Raw genomic sequence first — 17,430 nt, forward strand, 5'->3', positions numbered from 1 at the left:
TAGCCGCGTATTTCAATACCCGCGTATTGAGAAGTACACGGCTTAAAACACGATAATATTTACATTAATCCAATCGAATCAAATACAGACATGAATCATAAAAAACTGTTAATAAATATCTTATTGCTTAATGCAACCCTAATTATGATTATGAATGTGAACGTGATCCAGATAATAAATGATTTTCAACAATAAACGATTAACACGTTCGTCGCCACATCACCCATATCTACATGACGGTTATACTTTCGTAGGGGCTCCGTCACCAAAGTATGGATGACGCTCTTTTTGTTCGAGTTAATTAAATATAGGATATTACATATAGGATATACAACATAAAAATATTAAAAACACATTATACCATACCTTTTATTAATTTATATTCTGGATAAAATATTACATTATGCTATATCGCATGGTATTCGTTAAAACATTCCAAACACATTTGGGATGATTTTGGGTTGTAGTTTTTTTTATGTTTTTTGTCGCTTCTTCGCGTGAGACAGTTTGCTTCTTCTTGTAACATAGGGTGCACATCCTTCTTATAGGCTTGCTCTCCTGATTCTTACGTATCACCAAATGGTGGGGCACCTTCTTCGTTTTCTTCCGATGGTTGCCGGACACACTATTTTCTGAGAACACATTGAACCATTCGGAAACGAGAATTTCCCGAAATTTTCTTATCGGTATTTTTTCTTTTTTTTTTGTTGCTGTTTGGTACACAATATGAGCATTTGCTATAGTTGTTCCTAAGAGTAAATGTGGTGCTAATTTCCGATACCACTTGATGCTTTTTCATATCGTAGTGGCATATGAGACCACCTGGTCACTTCTATCGATACCAGTTTTTCCATTATTATATACAATTACCACCAAAGGTTTCTGTTTCGGAAGACATCCATGATATGTAGAATTCGTGCTTGAAATCATAATGGGTGCATATTTTGTTGTTAATATTCCAACATTTCGAACGTCTCCCCATTTGGGCACACCCATACCGAGCTTTTCTCCGTATTCACATCAGAATAAACTTGAGAGTTACATCATCTCTCACGGTGACTAGAGTTCCTGCAATCCCTATAACTCTCACCGTTCCTACATCTCTAAGAGTTCCATCATCTTTCGCGGTGCCTAAAGTTCCTACAGTCCCTATAGCTCTCACCGTTCCTACATCTCTAAGAATTTCATCATCTTTCGCGGTGCCTAGAGTTCCTACAGTCCCTATAGCTCTCACCGTTCCTACATCTCTAAGAATTTCATCATCTTTCGCGGTGCCTAGAGTTCCTACAGTCCCTATAGCTCTCACCGTTCCTACATCTCTAAGAGTTCCATCATCTTTCGCGGTGCCTAGAGTTCCTACAGTCCCTACAGCTCTCACCGTTCCTACATCTCTAGAAATTTCATCATCTTTCGCGGTGCCTAGAGTTCCTACAGTCCCTATAACTTTCACCGTTCCTATATCTCTCAGAGTTCTTTCAGCTCTCACGGTGCCTAGAGTTCCTGCAATCCCTATAACTCTCACTGTTCCTATACCTCTCAGAGTTATCCTAACCGAAATACGGGGATCGAACTATTCGTGGTGTCGATTATTCTAATCGTAACAGGAATTTACGACTCCCGTTGACGCGTATTCTAACGACCGCGTCTCCCCGCGATAGCTCGAAAATACATTGGGCATATATTTTTTTGTGCCGTACAGTTCCAATGACATGCATCCTAAAATTTAAAAATTTCACTGCTAACTGATAGCTCGTATAAAAGTTGTTGACGGACAAAGCTCGTCCTTCATTTAGCAATTTATCTGCAAGTTCAATGCAGACGTTTTTAGCCATGCTAACTTGCTTACTTCCGGTGATTTCTCGTCTAGAATACACTTTTGCAGACCATGTGTAACCTTCGGTGAAACACAGTTTGTATAGTTTTATACCATACTTATGTGATTTCGTCGGTATGTACTGCCGGAATGTTAGTCGTCCCCTCCAAGGAACCATTGTCTCGTTGACTATAATATTGCCTGGTGAAAAAATTTGTTTGTAACTGTCTATCAATATGTTTATGAGTGGTAAAACTTTTTTGCTAATAGCAATTCAAAACAATTACATTATGTAACAAGCGGTGTCTGTACTAGACCCATCCAAACCATTAGTTCAATAAATTTTATAATTTCTTTGGAAGTGGTGGGTTTCCATCTCTTATGTCGAGTTTGATCGATCACTTCATGTTGATGTAATTTTTATTCTACATATCTATTAGTCTCTGTAACTAAAAGACTTAGCACTTTTTCATCAACGAATAACGAAAACACTTATTTGCGCTAATGTCAAACGGCAAATCCATCAGAAGTCCGCTTTTTCCGGTGAACGGAAACGTCTGTTGCCTGTTAGCGAATTCATTCCATTGAATATTGTTCAATGAATTATCAATAGAGTTGAATTTCTCTTCTTCGTCTATGGCAAGTTCTTCCAACATGTCTTTGATGTCTTCGCCTGCAAATGCTTCCTCAATATCCGAGTCCGAACTCGATGAAATTCTATTTATAACTCTTCTTCTAAAATTCGCTATTTCGTCGTCGCTACTCTTCTCACTTTCAAATGTATTTTCACGTTGTTTGCTGAACATTTTGAAGATGAAAAAATCACTGATGTACGTCTTACAGGTATGCTTCTCGACTAAATGAAAGATCTGAGATATCTGCCATGAGATCCCTCGGAATACTCTAGCTGAAAAGCTTATCGCTTTCTCCATTTCAAAACTAAATAATCTTTTCTTTATAATGAATCGAAGGCGATAAACAATAAATTCCCGCTTATCGCTCTATTTACGTTCTGCGTATCGGCGGTACGTTTAGAGCGGGAACACGGCGCACGAGAAGAAGACGATGACGACGACGATGATTTAGAGGACGACGATGACGATGAGATGGGCGTGATTGGGGACCGTTTAGACGGCAACGATCCAGGGAATCACGATCTCAATAGTCAAGTTCGGGTGACTCCAGTGGGAAGACGTCGAAGCCAAGACGAGCGTAAGTGCACAGTGTTAACGTTTGAAGACGTGGAAGGCTCGTTAAAAAAATTCAGCGGAGATGACCTACCGAATATAACTCAGTGGATAAGAGATTTCGAGGAAATGGCGGAAGTGTGTGGCTGGTCGGACATCCACATGGTGGTTTTCGCGAGGAAGCTTCTCACAGGCTCTGCTCAAGCTTTCGTACGCCAGGAACGATGCATGAAGTCCTGGGCGAAGTTTAAAATGGCGCTGGTAGATGAATTCGAAGACGCAGTGAGTGACCGGCAGGTACATCAAGAATTAGCGCGTAGAACGAAAAGAGCAGACGAGAGTCTGCTCCAATATATGTATAGTATGCGTGAGCTTACGGGACAAGGAAGAATCGATACACAGTCGGTGATCGACTATATAATCCAAGGTATTCCCGATGGAGTCTCAAATAAAGCTATACTATACGGGGCCAGGAATATGCAGCAGTTGAAGGAACGCTTCAAGCAGTATGAAGCGACGAAAAGAGACATGAAGGCGAAAACAAAATTTGAGGAACGCAAGGACGATAAAGCAGAACGACCAGCAATGCGGAATCAGTCGAGACAAACGAGCAGTGATCTCAAAAGGTGTTTCAATTGCGGCGGTGACGATCACTTAAGTGTTACATGTCCGAAGAAAGAGAATGGTGTGAGGTGCTTCAGGTGCAACGAACTTGGACACATGGCGTCAAGGCGTACAGCACAACCGAAGAAGACCTACATCATTTCAAGACCCGAGAAGAAGGGATACATCAAGGAGGTGACGATAGATGGATGTAGGTTTACATCGTTGGTAGATACGGGTAGTGATCTCACGTTCATACGATCAGACGAGTATGCGAGGTTAGGATCACCACCGCTAGGAAATGGTAAGCTTAGGTTTGATGGCTTGGGTTCCACGGGCAATGAGACCTGAGGCGAATTTACAAAGATAATGATGGTCGACGGGTGTGCATTCACGGTCACGTTGCACGTCGTCTCAAACAAGGTATTGAGGAGCCACAGCCTGCTGCTGGGTACTGACTTTTTGGATCAGATAGAGTTGCGGGTCAAACGGGGCGAGGTGAGCTTCCTACGGCTTGACGGGTAGGATGATGGTCACGAAGACGCGTCGGGGGTATTGAAGGTCAACGCGATAGAACAGACCGACGAGATAGATCTAGCGCACGTACAAGAACCTCACTACCATGAAGCGATCCGCGATATCATTAGGGGGTATAAGCCAGAGAAGACGCGGGATGTCGGGATAACCGCGAAAATCGTGTTGAAAAGCGACAAACTCGTGGTACGAAGATCGCGACGGCTGGCGCCATCTGAGAAAAAGGAAGTGGACGATTTGATGGAGGCGTGGACAGACGAGGGTATTATAAAACCAACGGACTCGGAGTATGCGGATACCCCGAGTAGAAATCCACTGCCGGGTGCTGTGTATGTGGCTGAGTGTGAGGACGGGCTGATTGCACGGTTGAGAAGCGCACAGAAGAAGGGCATTGAAGTCCGTAAGATTTTAGATGCCGCAACGAGCAGTCAGGCCGATGGATATGTAACCAGAAGATTAATCGACGAAGAATGGGCTGCAAAATTCGAGGAACAGCGTCGTGAGTTACGCGAGGACGCTAAAAGGAAGATCGCTGCGACGCAAGAAGAAAACAAAGAATTTTAACAAAAGACGGAAGAGCGCGAAGCAGTACCTAAGGGGAGATTTGGTAGCCATTAAGAGAACCCAGTTTGGCCCAGGTTTAAAACTCGGAGGAAAATTTTTAGGTCCGTACTGGGTATCACGAACAATGCGGAATGACCGGTACATGGTGGAGAAAGTAGGGGAGCATGAGAGGCCTGCGCACACATCGACGACCGCAGACTTCATGAAGCCTTGGGTCCTCAACGCCGAAGATGACGCATCCGACGATAGCGAAACTGAAGACCACATCTGAGGGCAGATGTTATTGCAGGATGGCCGAATGTAGTATCGGGGCCAAAAGGCCTAAGGTATCGGCCGAACTGTAAACAAAGTACCGTTTAGCATCAATGTACCGTTGGGTCCTTTAAGTGGACAGTTTACGTGAAAAGGCTGCGTGACCTTGATCACGGGGGTTTCGGGATACCTGTTCCGAAGAACGGGAAAAGGCAGAGTGTGCAGAGTGTGCAGAGCGTGTAGAGCGTGCAGAGCGTGTAGAGTGTAGAGAGTGTGGAGAGCGTGTGGAGTGTGCGGAGTGGGCAGAGCTTGAGTTGGGAAGCAGAAAGCCGCATGCGAGAATAGAACGTAGAACCGCATTGTAATCATTTCGTTGCTCTTAATAATATATATTAAATCAAAACATCATTACTTGTCCTTTCTCTCTAAGATCCATTTGGATACTACATATATAGTTTAAAATTTAAACAAAATAAAGAGAGAGAGAGAGAGAGTTGAATCCGTGGTAAGGAGAATTGCTAATTAATTATCTAGTTATCTTAATTATAATACGTTGTTGTTATTAGTTCACGTTGAATAACTATCGTTTCCTATTTAATCAGCATCTGTTTAATCCATTTATAATAAATAAACTAATCATAATAGTACACGACACTACAATACATTACTATCGTAACAAATATAAATGTAAAGAAGCATGTTGAATATATAGCATATAGGATAGTATAGTAATAGATAGATAGTAATAGGATAACCACGGCTGACAAAACATCCTGCATACCACAGTCATCGAAACAATAACCAGATAGTAACAGGACAGCTACGTCTGTTAGGCACCCGACGATAACTCCTTCAGAGGAATCAAACCTTAGTATATAAACCTTCCCAAATTCAGTACTTAATACGCTTTTATTATAACACTCTGAACCGTTACTCTGTTGGATTCATATAATAAATTTTACTATCATATCTACAGTCCGAAATTTTTACCTTACTTGCGAAAAGTTCGAACTACGACGTGAGGAGACAACCGGTGATCTATTAATTTCGCGATTTTCTGTGTCTTCTATGTGACACCCGCAACGCTGAAGTTCTCGGGACTGTACACTCCAAACAACTCTACAAACGTTCTTCTATCCAATCAGTACGAAAAACAATCCACATATAATACAAATAATAAACTTTAAAATGGCACATGTTTCATCTTTTATTGTTTAATTGTTTAGTATTGACGATTCTTTTTTAGATTGATCTTAGAGCCAATTGGTCCTAGAGAAACGTTTTCTTTTTTAAATCATGTGGAATAATTCCAGAACAAAGATATTTTATTTCGATTCTTCAGTAATTACTTAATAAGAATGGCATTTTTTGCATTTTTTGAATTTCGAAAACCAATTTTGCGCTATGACGGTAAGTATAACATGCACTAAAGAACTAAGCTGAGTCACAGCTCAAGTGAATCCATATTTTCAGCTTTTGTGTAAATAATTATTTATTATCATAAACAGTAACGCTTCCAAAATAATCAATGAAAATGATAAAACGGTAAAGTTTCTGCTGATTAAACAATGTTGCCAATACAGAATCGCTTCTTTAATAACAAGACATTCGAGATGGAACGCTTTCTTCTTCGATTCTGTCAGTTTCAATTTTCTTGAGAAGTAAGCAATAGGCTGTAATATTCCGTTGTCTCGGGGTTGCTTCAAAACAGCTCCTAAACCGATCCCCACTTGTATCTGTATAAATGAATATTTCTTGATTTTGATCATATATTGATAGAATCGAACTTAGAGATATTTCTTAAGCTTTTGGAATGACTTCCCACATTTCTCAGTCCAGCTAAATTCCACATTTTTCCTCAGTAAGTAATGAAGTGATTCGAAGAGTTTGTAAGCATCTTCTACGTACCTATAATAAAAATTAATTTTTCCTATCAATTGTCTTACATTTCTTTTGTTCTTTGGACGTTCAAATACGCGCATTGCTCTGAGGTTATCTTTTCCTGATCGCACACCGCCATTTTCGATGATGTGACGAACATATTTCACTGAATTTTTTGCAAAATTACATTTGGCCAGTTTCAAGTGAAAGCCTTATTTCTTAATAGACCTCATCAACAGCTCTATATGCCCGATATACTGGTCGAATGTTTCAGAAAAAACCAAGATGCCATCAATGTAATTTATGCAAAAAACTTACAATCTGTTCATTCTAAGAATATTTACAATAGATCTGGAATTGAACACCTATATGGTCTTTTTTATATATGGAGTTTCACAGTTCTCACGTCAAATTTGTGTTTGACGTATAGAGGTTTAACAGGTTAAGGATAGTGCGAAATGATAAAAGCAGTTATTGCTGTCACAGCTTGTTATATGAATTTCTGATCCTTAAATAGTCCTACATACACAATGTACAAGTATTGCGGAGATACCCGTTAATGCTGATGATTTCTGTGTATATTCGCTCGATGCTGTACTATATTCTGTTTATTTATACTAGTCGGAGGAGAGTCGAATAATTTGAATTTGTCCTGACCCGACGGTTGCCTGTAGCGGCGACATTGTTCTGCCCGGAGTTTACGTTACTTGTATTCTAACGGTCTTGATGCTCCGGGACAGAACAATAACATGATTTGATTTGTCCTCTAAATCATGTGCCGCTACATTACCCCCCTACCAGTGCTAGCGTTTTTATTAAGTTAGGCCGAGTATCTCCTCGTCGTCGTTATTTTAAAAGTTGCGGATATATCCTGTGTCTGATAATTTGCGGGTTTTTTTGTTATCCAAACTCTGCCTGATACTAGTCGGGAAAACGGACTCTTTGTCCGGATCTCGTAACATACCTGTCCCTGGTGTTTTCTTCCCTGGTTTGATCGTTGCTGTTTGTGCCGTTTCCATCGCAGCTGTTCGTTTGATCTACGGAGATCAATATGTTACGAGATTCGACGCCTCTATCTTCTAAATCATCCGGAACAATGAACGCGAGTTTTAGACGGTCGATGGAAACTGCTCGTCGCGATTGTTTATTTTTATAACGTAGTTTTTTTGTCCCTTTTTATAACTTTGAAGGGTCCATCGAATTGAGGCTGTAAAGGGCCACCCGTCGCGTCGTGGCGTAAGAAAACGTAAGGCGAGGAATCCAATTCTTTGAAAATGAAAATTTTCCTTTCGCCATGACGCGTGCCCGGTTGCGGCCTGACCTTTTCCATTCGTTTTTTAAGCCGGTTCGCGTATTCCGCTGTGGCCTGCTGTCTTGTTGGTAAAAAAAATTCCGCCGGCAGTCGTATGCTCCTTCCATCTTGACTTCTTTGAGGCGCCGGGGTTTACTGTAGACTGGTGAGCCAGGTGTGGTTTCGATGTGGTGTACTACCCCGTGACGTATCTTCTCTCGCCCGAAAATAGATGGTCGAGTTAGGTCGGGAAACTCCATCAAAAGTCGATGATACACTGATTCACCGACTATATTTCTTACGGACGCTCCATCCGTCGTGCCGATGTATCCCCTTGCTGTCAATTGAGTCCTCGTGTCGATGAGACGTTTGTTTCGCGGGTCCACGAGCAACCCATAGTGGCTCAAAAAAGTCCACACCGATGATGGGTGATTGGACGTTGGCTATCACAAATCGCCATGTGATTGCCCTTCTGAGGGACAGGTTGAGGGTGACGGCGATGGTGCCGTACGTCGGGATCCGCGTCCCATTGGCCGCGAACAGTTCGTATTCGCATCTGTTCGTTGGTTGGTGGGTGTATTTTGCTGCGGGGATACACGCTTATGTCGGCCCCAGTGTCCACGAGGAAGGACGTCAGCGTCGCCTTGTCGGTGACAAAAATGCGGCGGGAGCCCATGCCGTCGTCGTCTGCCGCTTTTACGGACGGCGGGCCCCGTTTCCCTGCATCCATTTGCACGGAGATTGGCACTTGTACGCCCGGTCTCCGAACGTTCGATGGTAGTAGCAGAAGTCGGGGTTTCCCGATCTCTCTCTCGGTCTTTCTCTTGATCTCGGCCGGTTACGCCTTCCCGCTTCGGGTCGCAGCCTAGGACGAAGCTCGCGCTTCGACGTGCGCATTTCCGCTCGCAGTTGAGATATTTGTTCGCTCAGGGCGTTGACGACGGAAAGTCAGGGTTCGCTTGTTGTCTCGGGTTGTGCCGGCTGATCGACAACGGTCGCCAAACGAGGTGCGTGCCGGTCGCCCTCTGAGATCCTCGTGTACCTCGTCAGCTATCCGCAACATCCTAGCTACGTCGTCGCCGTCGACTCCAGCCAGAAAGCACCTGATCCGCGTTGGTAGGCGATTCTTCCACAGAGTGAGCATAAACTTGGCTGACGCAAGAGGACCGGCAAGTTTTTTGAAATCATGATAAAATTTCGAAGGTTTCCTGTCGCCGATCTCTTCCTTTTCCATCAACCTTCTGAATTTCTCGTCATTCGATTCCTCAAGGGCGCGCGTTAGTTCGGCCTTGAGGCTTGTCGGCCTAACGCCCGACGGCTGGTAGGGACAAATACGCATCCCCGATTTGCTCTAGGTATTGCGGCTCGTGGCAGCCGACGAGGGCTCTACACTTCGCCCGATCGTCTGTTATATCCACTGCCTTCATTTGCTCTTCCAGTATGCTGAACCAGAGTCTCATGTTCTTAGGCATTACCGGAGGCACGCGGACCAGCGGATGGGCTGCAATGGCGGGATTGCTCGTCATGCTTAGGCACACACACAAAAAAAAGTGATTGGTCTATCAGCGGCACTATCACAGTCACCTCTTTCACTTATATCACGTCGATCACGCCTATCACGACGATCACGCCTGTCACGACGATCACGTCAGGGTCACCAATGTAGAGGTTTAACACGTTAAGGATAGTGCGAAATGATGAAAGCAGTTATTGCTGTCACAGCTTGTTATATGTATTTCTGCTCCTTAAATAGCTCTACGTACACAATATACAAGTATTGCGGAGATACCCGTTAGTGCTGATGATTTCTGTGTACATTCGCTCGATGCTGTACTATATTCTGCTCGCCCGCGAACGTGTTTGTTTATTTATACTGGTCGGAGGAGAGTCGAAAAATTTGAATTTGTCTTGACCCGATGGTTGCCTGTAGCGGCGACATTGTTCTGCCCGGAGTTTACGTTACTTGTATTCTAACGGTCTTGATGCTCCGGCACAGAACAATAACATGATTTGATTTGTTCTCTAAATCATGTGCCGCTACAACGAATACCCCTCTGTATTTCTCTATAAGACAAAGCACTTCTTTTTTCTCTGGTCTGTTTAAATGTTCAAGGTTGTCAACAAATTTATCATTCTCCATGTACTCAATGAAGTTTATCTCTCTTCTCATCTGATCATTCTTTCTTTCTTTATTTTTCCCGGATATTATTTCTTCTTCTTTGTGATCTATCTTTCTATAACAATTTTTTTTAACTTTTTGAGCAATTCTCAAATCCTTATCTTGTATTAATTTGAACTTTTTATGGCGTCCAACCCTAGGACAAGGTGGTATGTAAACTTATCGTTGCGTACCACAAAAACATCCATTATTTCTTCTATTTTATTTATCTTCATTCGCGGTTTCGCCCGGACACTCGTGAGTCATTGCCACTGAGTTTTGAAAATACTCTTATGCTCGGTTAGATCTGCTTTTATTTGATCAACAATCTTTTGGTTAATAGAACTTGCATTGGCTCCAGTGTCATAAACACCTTTAACATCTTTCTGATCATTGATTCTAACACGGTGTTTTATCAATGGTTTATATACTTCTCCGGGGTTTTTAGTTTTTTCATTCTCATCCAATCTTATTGACTTCTTGTTTTCGGATGCGAATATCTCAAGTGAATTTACCTGTTTGAAATTCTTCTGAACATTCTTGTTTATGTTCCTGCATAATTCTACCGGATGGAATCGGCCAGGAAAATTCAGTGATTCACAAAAGCTAGTTTCGCGAATGATAGATTTTAATTTCTATCAAGACATACCTTCATCTCCTGCATTTCTTTTCCTTTCATCTGAACTTCGTTATTGAATTTTTTTGTGATAATTATCTTCATACTGTCCCAAAATTTTTATCAAATCATCTGTTGAGTATCGTTTCTTTATCGATTCTATCCTTAATGTGAATAGATAATCTCATAACAATCAAACCAATTCTTGTGTTTTCAATAGTCTTCCTCTCTTTTTCAAATATTAAGCGTTCTTTTTTTTAGCGTAATCAACGAACGAACCTGAAATATATTTGAAATTATACACGTATCGTGATGAAGACCAAATTTTATTGCTGAAAACTTTGAAAAATGAAGTCCTCCAATCTTCCCAATTATATTCTTTGTTCTTCAACAGATTTGTTTGATACCACTCCAGTGCTATTTTCTCCAAATACATCTTCAAGCACTTGATTTTCTACTCATAATTTGGATCTTGAATTTTTCCCACTCTGTTTCATAGTTTAACATCCAATCTGTGGCTTTTTGAGTCCCATGAAATTGCTTTAAAGCGAAGTACGTTCCTTCTATTTTATAATTATCTAGTTTTTGAAGAATTTCCAAAAGTCTTTCCATGTCAAAACTAGATTTACTTTCAGTCTTTATTTTCCTTTTTTGAGATGATTTCTGATTCTTCTAAGTAAGTATTTTGAAATATAAAGTTTAAGTTCGTATCAATGTATGACGTCGCAGTCTCATCATCCATCGTGAGTGTGATATATTTCTATATTGGCCTACCTTGGTTACACTTTTTGAGGCGTTCTTAACAATTGATGAATTGAATAATCTAGGATGATAACTTCTTGATTGATATTCCAGCGGAAAAAACATAATTCACTTCATCTTTTGGTTTTCTTATAGATTCTACACATTCTATTCTTTCACCTTTTGTGTTTTCGTTTATGGTGATACGGAGAATAATCTTCAATGGCATGGCGTAGTGAAAATCGATTTGTAATAACGTAAATCCTTAGGGTAAATCAGACGATCAATTCTGGAAAATCAATAATCGATTTTCCAAGTCCTAAATTACCATTCTTCTCTCGTGATCTAATTTATTTTTATCTAATTTCTCGTGATCTATTCATCAAAATGACTGCCAATAAAACAAAGCAAAAGTAAAAATGTCAGTTGGCGAGTAATTTAAATTCTATAGAATTTACATATACATTTTACTATATACATATGTTATCTATCATGCATCGACCTATTCTGAATCTTGGTTGTGTTTCTGAGAGTATTTTCTACCTCTCTGCTTTTTTCATTAGTTTTTCTTCTAACATCATTGCGTAAACCTTATACGCAGTGTTCAATAGTAATAGCCCTCTGTAGTTATATACTTCATGTTTACTATCATTTTTATTTATGGCTGTTATTTCTCCCTTTCTCCAATCTCTTGAGAGGTCTTCTTCATTCCAGATTGTTCTTACTATTTCTTTTAGTTTCCTTCTGGCTTCTCCTGCACCATATATTCATGCTTCATTTTTATCTTGTCTCTGCTTACTGCTTTCCTCTTGTTTATTCTTCCTATTTAATCCTCTATTTCCCTTTCTTCTAATTCTCCTGCATATTCCTTGTTTATCTTATAATAGGTCATTGAAATGTTATTTCCACTCTTCCATCTTTATATGAGCACTTGTCTTGCTTTTCTTCTTTCTCTTCTTATTAACATATGCTCATATTTCTGCCTTTGTTTTTCTTTGTTCTTCTTTTCTTTGCATAATATTTTATACTCTTCTTTTTCTGCTCTTTACACTTTTATACTCTTATTATGTCATACTTGTTTTACTTTTTTAGCCTTCCCAAGACATGTTGTCAGTGCCTTTTCGTTTCCCAGTATTCTGTATCCTACCACTTTAGTCCTCTTGTTCTTCCTCATTTTCGCTCGCATTGCTTCTATTAATTCTATTATGCAATTCAATGAGTGACCGATGATAGCGATGGAACATACGAATCACACATTCGTCTTTTTTATAATTCCCATAGATTTTCTGTGGGTCTGAGGTCGAAGTTTTTTGCACAACAATCTAAAACTAGAAATGTTACAGTTTTTAGCCAATATTTTATGCTTTTGCGTATATGCTTTAGTTTCCCATCTGGTTTGTTTGAGGATATTTTTAATGAGTATTACTCAAACGTTAGATATATACTGCACGTTTCAAATTTGCTGCTTCATTTCAACTTGATATGAAGGGAAACCACAAGCATATATAAATTTATTAAATTATAATTTATTGTTTTCACTACTTGTTCTGCATTAGCTTCGTATTCATAGCATTTATTACAATTTATATGAATAATTTTATTTCTTATGTATAGTGCAGCATCATTACTTATCCAGTGTTCTATTAAAAATTCGATAAGAGCTCGTTGAAAGTCAAGCCAAAACTTCACTCCGAGCAAAAGCACCAAGCTAAGATATCGTGGCAGACCTGAGCATTATAAATCGACTTCATTACCCTCTTCATTTATTTGGAATTTTATTTATTCATTTATTTTGTAGTAACTGATATAAAACGAATATCACGCAGCCATTATACAAATAAATAGTAATAAGAGTTAAATAGTTTTCAAGGCATAAGTAATCATATGGAGAGGTAGAGTCACTACCTTCCGGTATCCACTATCCTACTATAATAAGAGTAGCTGTTAAAGGTAGCGAGTGAACTTTTATTATCCAAATGATCTTGTTTCTCGAGTCGTTTGGATAAACGTAGTACTACTGTATAGTCAAAAAATTTCTTATATTTCCTCTAACCATGATAATTGTACACATTTTATTTATGACAGCGAATAATGATTTATACAAAAGCTACGATTATTGACTCATCATTTTGTTCATATAAATACTAAAAACTTTTCTTTTAAATTTTATTTGTACATACAACTGTATAATTTAGCTTGCTCACCGTGTGCATTATTATCATTATTACAATATTTAGTAAATAAAATTGGCTTCGCGAGTTATAAAAAAAATAAAAAAAAACGATATGTGAAATTGTTGATTTATGAAATTTTAATAAAGAAATAATAAATGTTTTTTAATTCAAGAAATGCCATTCCTGTTAAGTAGTTATTTCTAGAGTTATTCCATTTATTTATAATTAAATGTTTCAATTGTTTATGAGTGTTTAAGTCACAAAGAAATCAATACAATTGGAAGTAACAGAGTACCATGTGTCCCCTCTGTCATAGCAACATAACATTCTTATTAAGCACCCATAGTTTATAATAATATCCTGATACTCGTGATTATCGTGATGACTGCCCTATTCCAATCGTTTGATTCTTTGACATAGCAACTACTCAATTCACTATATATATAAAAACAGCAAGAATATCAATAAAAAATGGCTCCCTCATTCAGCATTCAATCAAGTATATAATATATATAATTATAATTAAGTATAAGTATACTTAAACACCTTTTTACCACCCTGAAAATAAGTTTATTTCAAAATTATGAATTTTAAAGTTTTCATTTGTTTTTTTAAAAAGAATAAAACTTTGTAACACATGTTATAATTTGTTAATACAGTAAGTTATTAATTTTTCACACAGATATTCTTGTGTGATAATAATAATTTGTTATCCAAATTGCAGTTCAATTGGTGCTGCTATCTTAACAAAACACAACTCATTTTATAGCTTATTTAATCACCTATAACATTCATTCTTAATATTTTCCTCTATCTCCACTCAGTCCCCAGATATATGCCAATAAGTAAGAGAAGAGACTGATTTTTACAATTATACCACTTCTGATTGTGTATTGTTGAAAATAATCTCTTACCTTGAACAGATTCTCATTCTCAATTATCAATAGGAACACATTAAACGATAGGACAACAATTTGAATTTTTTAATGAAATGGATATAATTTAATTCGATGTAATTCGACTGGACTAGTGGGATATATATATATATAAGAAATAAAAGAATAAAAATATAGTTACAATATATTCCAGTAACATCCTCCATTTCAAGTAGTATAAATGCCAATGAAGATGGTTCACAGATGCAAAAGCACAAAGACTGTTGAAAGCCACCCTGATGTATCTGCAAACAACATATTATCAAATTATTAAGTTTTAGTTATTTATTTACTCCAATTATTTTTTTTATTCTCTGTAGATCTCATATCAAAAATTCAAATATATTTAAGCTCTTGGTTATTTAAAATAGTAGATTAAAAATATTATTTTATTGTAAGTATAAATATAATATGGATTAGATTTTGAAATATGTAATATTATTTCTTTGATCAGAATTTCACAATTAGATTCTATTGAACAATAAAATCACAAACTTAACCGTTTGCGTCCCAAGCAGCGCGATCGCGCTGTTTAGATTTTGTGTCGAAAGGTCCCAGTACATTTGAACGCTACGGACGACTGACGGTATTCTGTATTTCATTGTTATCTTCTCAATAATTTTTATTGAACAAAACTGTTAGGAACATGATACATTTACACTGTACATGTGAATGTGTGTGTAAGCGTCAGAGGACGTCCAGGCCTTAGTTGGGACAAAAGACAAGAGTCAGTCGTTAGAAGTATCTGGAAGAGTCGGTTGACAACAAGCGTGCGTGCGAATAGGATTTCGAGGTCTTTAGAGTTTAAGATATATGTATAACTGTTGTGTGCTAAATAAAGAGAATTATTTGTATTTCCGAATCCTTTCTATATCTTTACAAAAACTTGAAATATTTATAAACTATGTCAGAAAAATAACAAATATGACGAGCGTTGTTGCGCCGCTTGTTTCTCTTCGCAATCGATTAAGACAAGCGTTAGCGCGCTGTTCGCGATTTTTCGACCCCTGAGACTCAAACGGTTAAGACATTTATTGTTGCATGTTGCACAAATCCAAGATAGTTAATCCATTGCCTTGCGATTTAAGTTCCAATAGCGCGTGCTATAACCAATGGCAGTGCACCAAAGTTGTGCAAATCGCACCGTTCTTCTGATGAGTAACGTACAACTGTAGAGGACAGGTATATATGGATGTTTGACCATGAGATTTATTGCAAATTATCGTTTGTTGTCGTAATCGTCGAATTTATTTAAAATAATAAATTAATGTACAGCCCATATTCGCTAAGTCGTTAGTACAAAGTATAAATCGCAAAATAAAATCGCGGATAAATACTCGTCCCGTAACTCGGTAAATAACTCGTGATAACACTTGGATCGCTCGTTGATACAGAAAGATGCTCGTAAATACTCGTAGATACTAAACTGTTTCTGGTTGCGTCAGTTTATTTATACTGGACAATGCGGGAGGGGAGGGGGGGAGTCGGAAGATTCAAATGCATCTTTATTCGACAGTTAGTTCTTTGACAACACTTTAGGATGCACTGTCACTAGAATTTATTTTATCACTACTAACGTATATTTTAAAATCATAGCAATAACCCGATTTTGACTCACATAATTTATAAAATTTTATACCGGATCTTGTCCCTCCCAATGGATTAAATTGTTTGTAGGATAAGCGTCCCTTATAATTCATCAATGATTCATTGGTAACAATGTCCTCTTGCGTTGTATATACTTCTTATAAATCTTTGATTCAAAAAAAAGATTTAAAAAAGGTTTTATTTTACATAATTTATCTGTATTGTTAGCCAAATTGTTATCTGCAAAATGCAAACATCTAGTTATTTACAGAAATCTTTTGAATGACATCGTTTTTCTGAAAATTGGAGTTTCTATGACTGCTCTCTTAGATCAATTTATTTGTATTGTTGGTTTCTTAACTTCAGTCATTATTATACATAGTGCAAAATATACTTTGATCCCACCACAGTTTACAGGAAACCAAGTTTCGTCTAGTTTTAGTTTTTTATTTTCATTGTTCATTATTTGATTTGCATATCGATTCATTTCCATAACAATATTTTCCCAAAATATATTATCAAATATTATATTAAAAACATCTACTTCTTTTTTGTTTTCACCTAACTTACTCAAAGTTGCCACTTTTATACCACAAATCTCTGTATAGTTTCAAATTTTTGGTACATTAGTTTCTTCTTTCCAAATCCATAGCTCTAGTTGTTGATGATTACTGTGATCTTCGTCGTCGGTATCATCTTCGATAACCAGTCGCTTACAACGTTCTCGTACAGAAAGTGAAATATCACTACTGTCACTATCACTATTTAAAATATCTATTAAATCACTTTTTGCGATGTTAGCAGAACTTTCAATGTCCTCAACAACGCTTAACATTCTTTTTGAAGTTATTTTTAGGGGTACCTTTCTAATATTTTTCAAGAAAATATACTGCACCTCCGAATGCGGACAAGAAAAAAAAGCATTTGTCGCATGTATCTCAACAAATATACAAAGTTTCACGTACAAAGTGCACGTGTTGTTTATGTTTGGCCCGAAGGATATACCACGTCTCTAACACGACGTTGTAGATTAAAAGCTTAATGATACAATAAGGTTAATTGAAAATACTTATAAACTGTAAACAACAATGTGA

At 38.1% G+C, this 17,430-nt stretch overlaps 1 protein-coding gene across 9 annotated transcripts in view; it reads right to left on the minus strand.

Moving 5' to 3' along the window:
* LOC105666845 (dynein axonemal heavy chain 9-like) overlaps positions 1-17,430 on the minus strand; it is a 115,007-nt gene that overhangs the window by 92,129 nt on the left and 5,448 nt on the right. For all 9 annotated transcript variants that reach the window (XM_048413982.1, XM_048413981.1, XM_048413983.1 and 6 more), the window contains one exon: positions 14,892-14,994. In XM_048413982.1, coding sequence (XP_048269939.1) covers positions 14,892-14,994 — 103 coding nt within the window. The remainder of the gene's footprint in view (positions 1-14,891; positions 14,995-17,430) is intronic.

The sequence above is a fragment of the Bombus terrestris genome, chromosome 17 (assembly GCF_910591885.1).
Source record: "Bombus terrestris chromosome 17, iyBomTerr1.2, whole genome shotgun sequence".
NCBI classification, from domain to species: domain Eukaryota; kingdom Metazoa; phylum Arthropoda; class Insecta; order Hymenoptera; family Apidae; genus Bombus; species Bombus terrestris.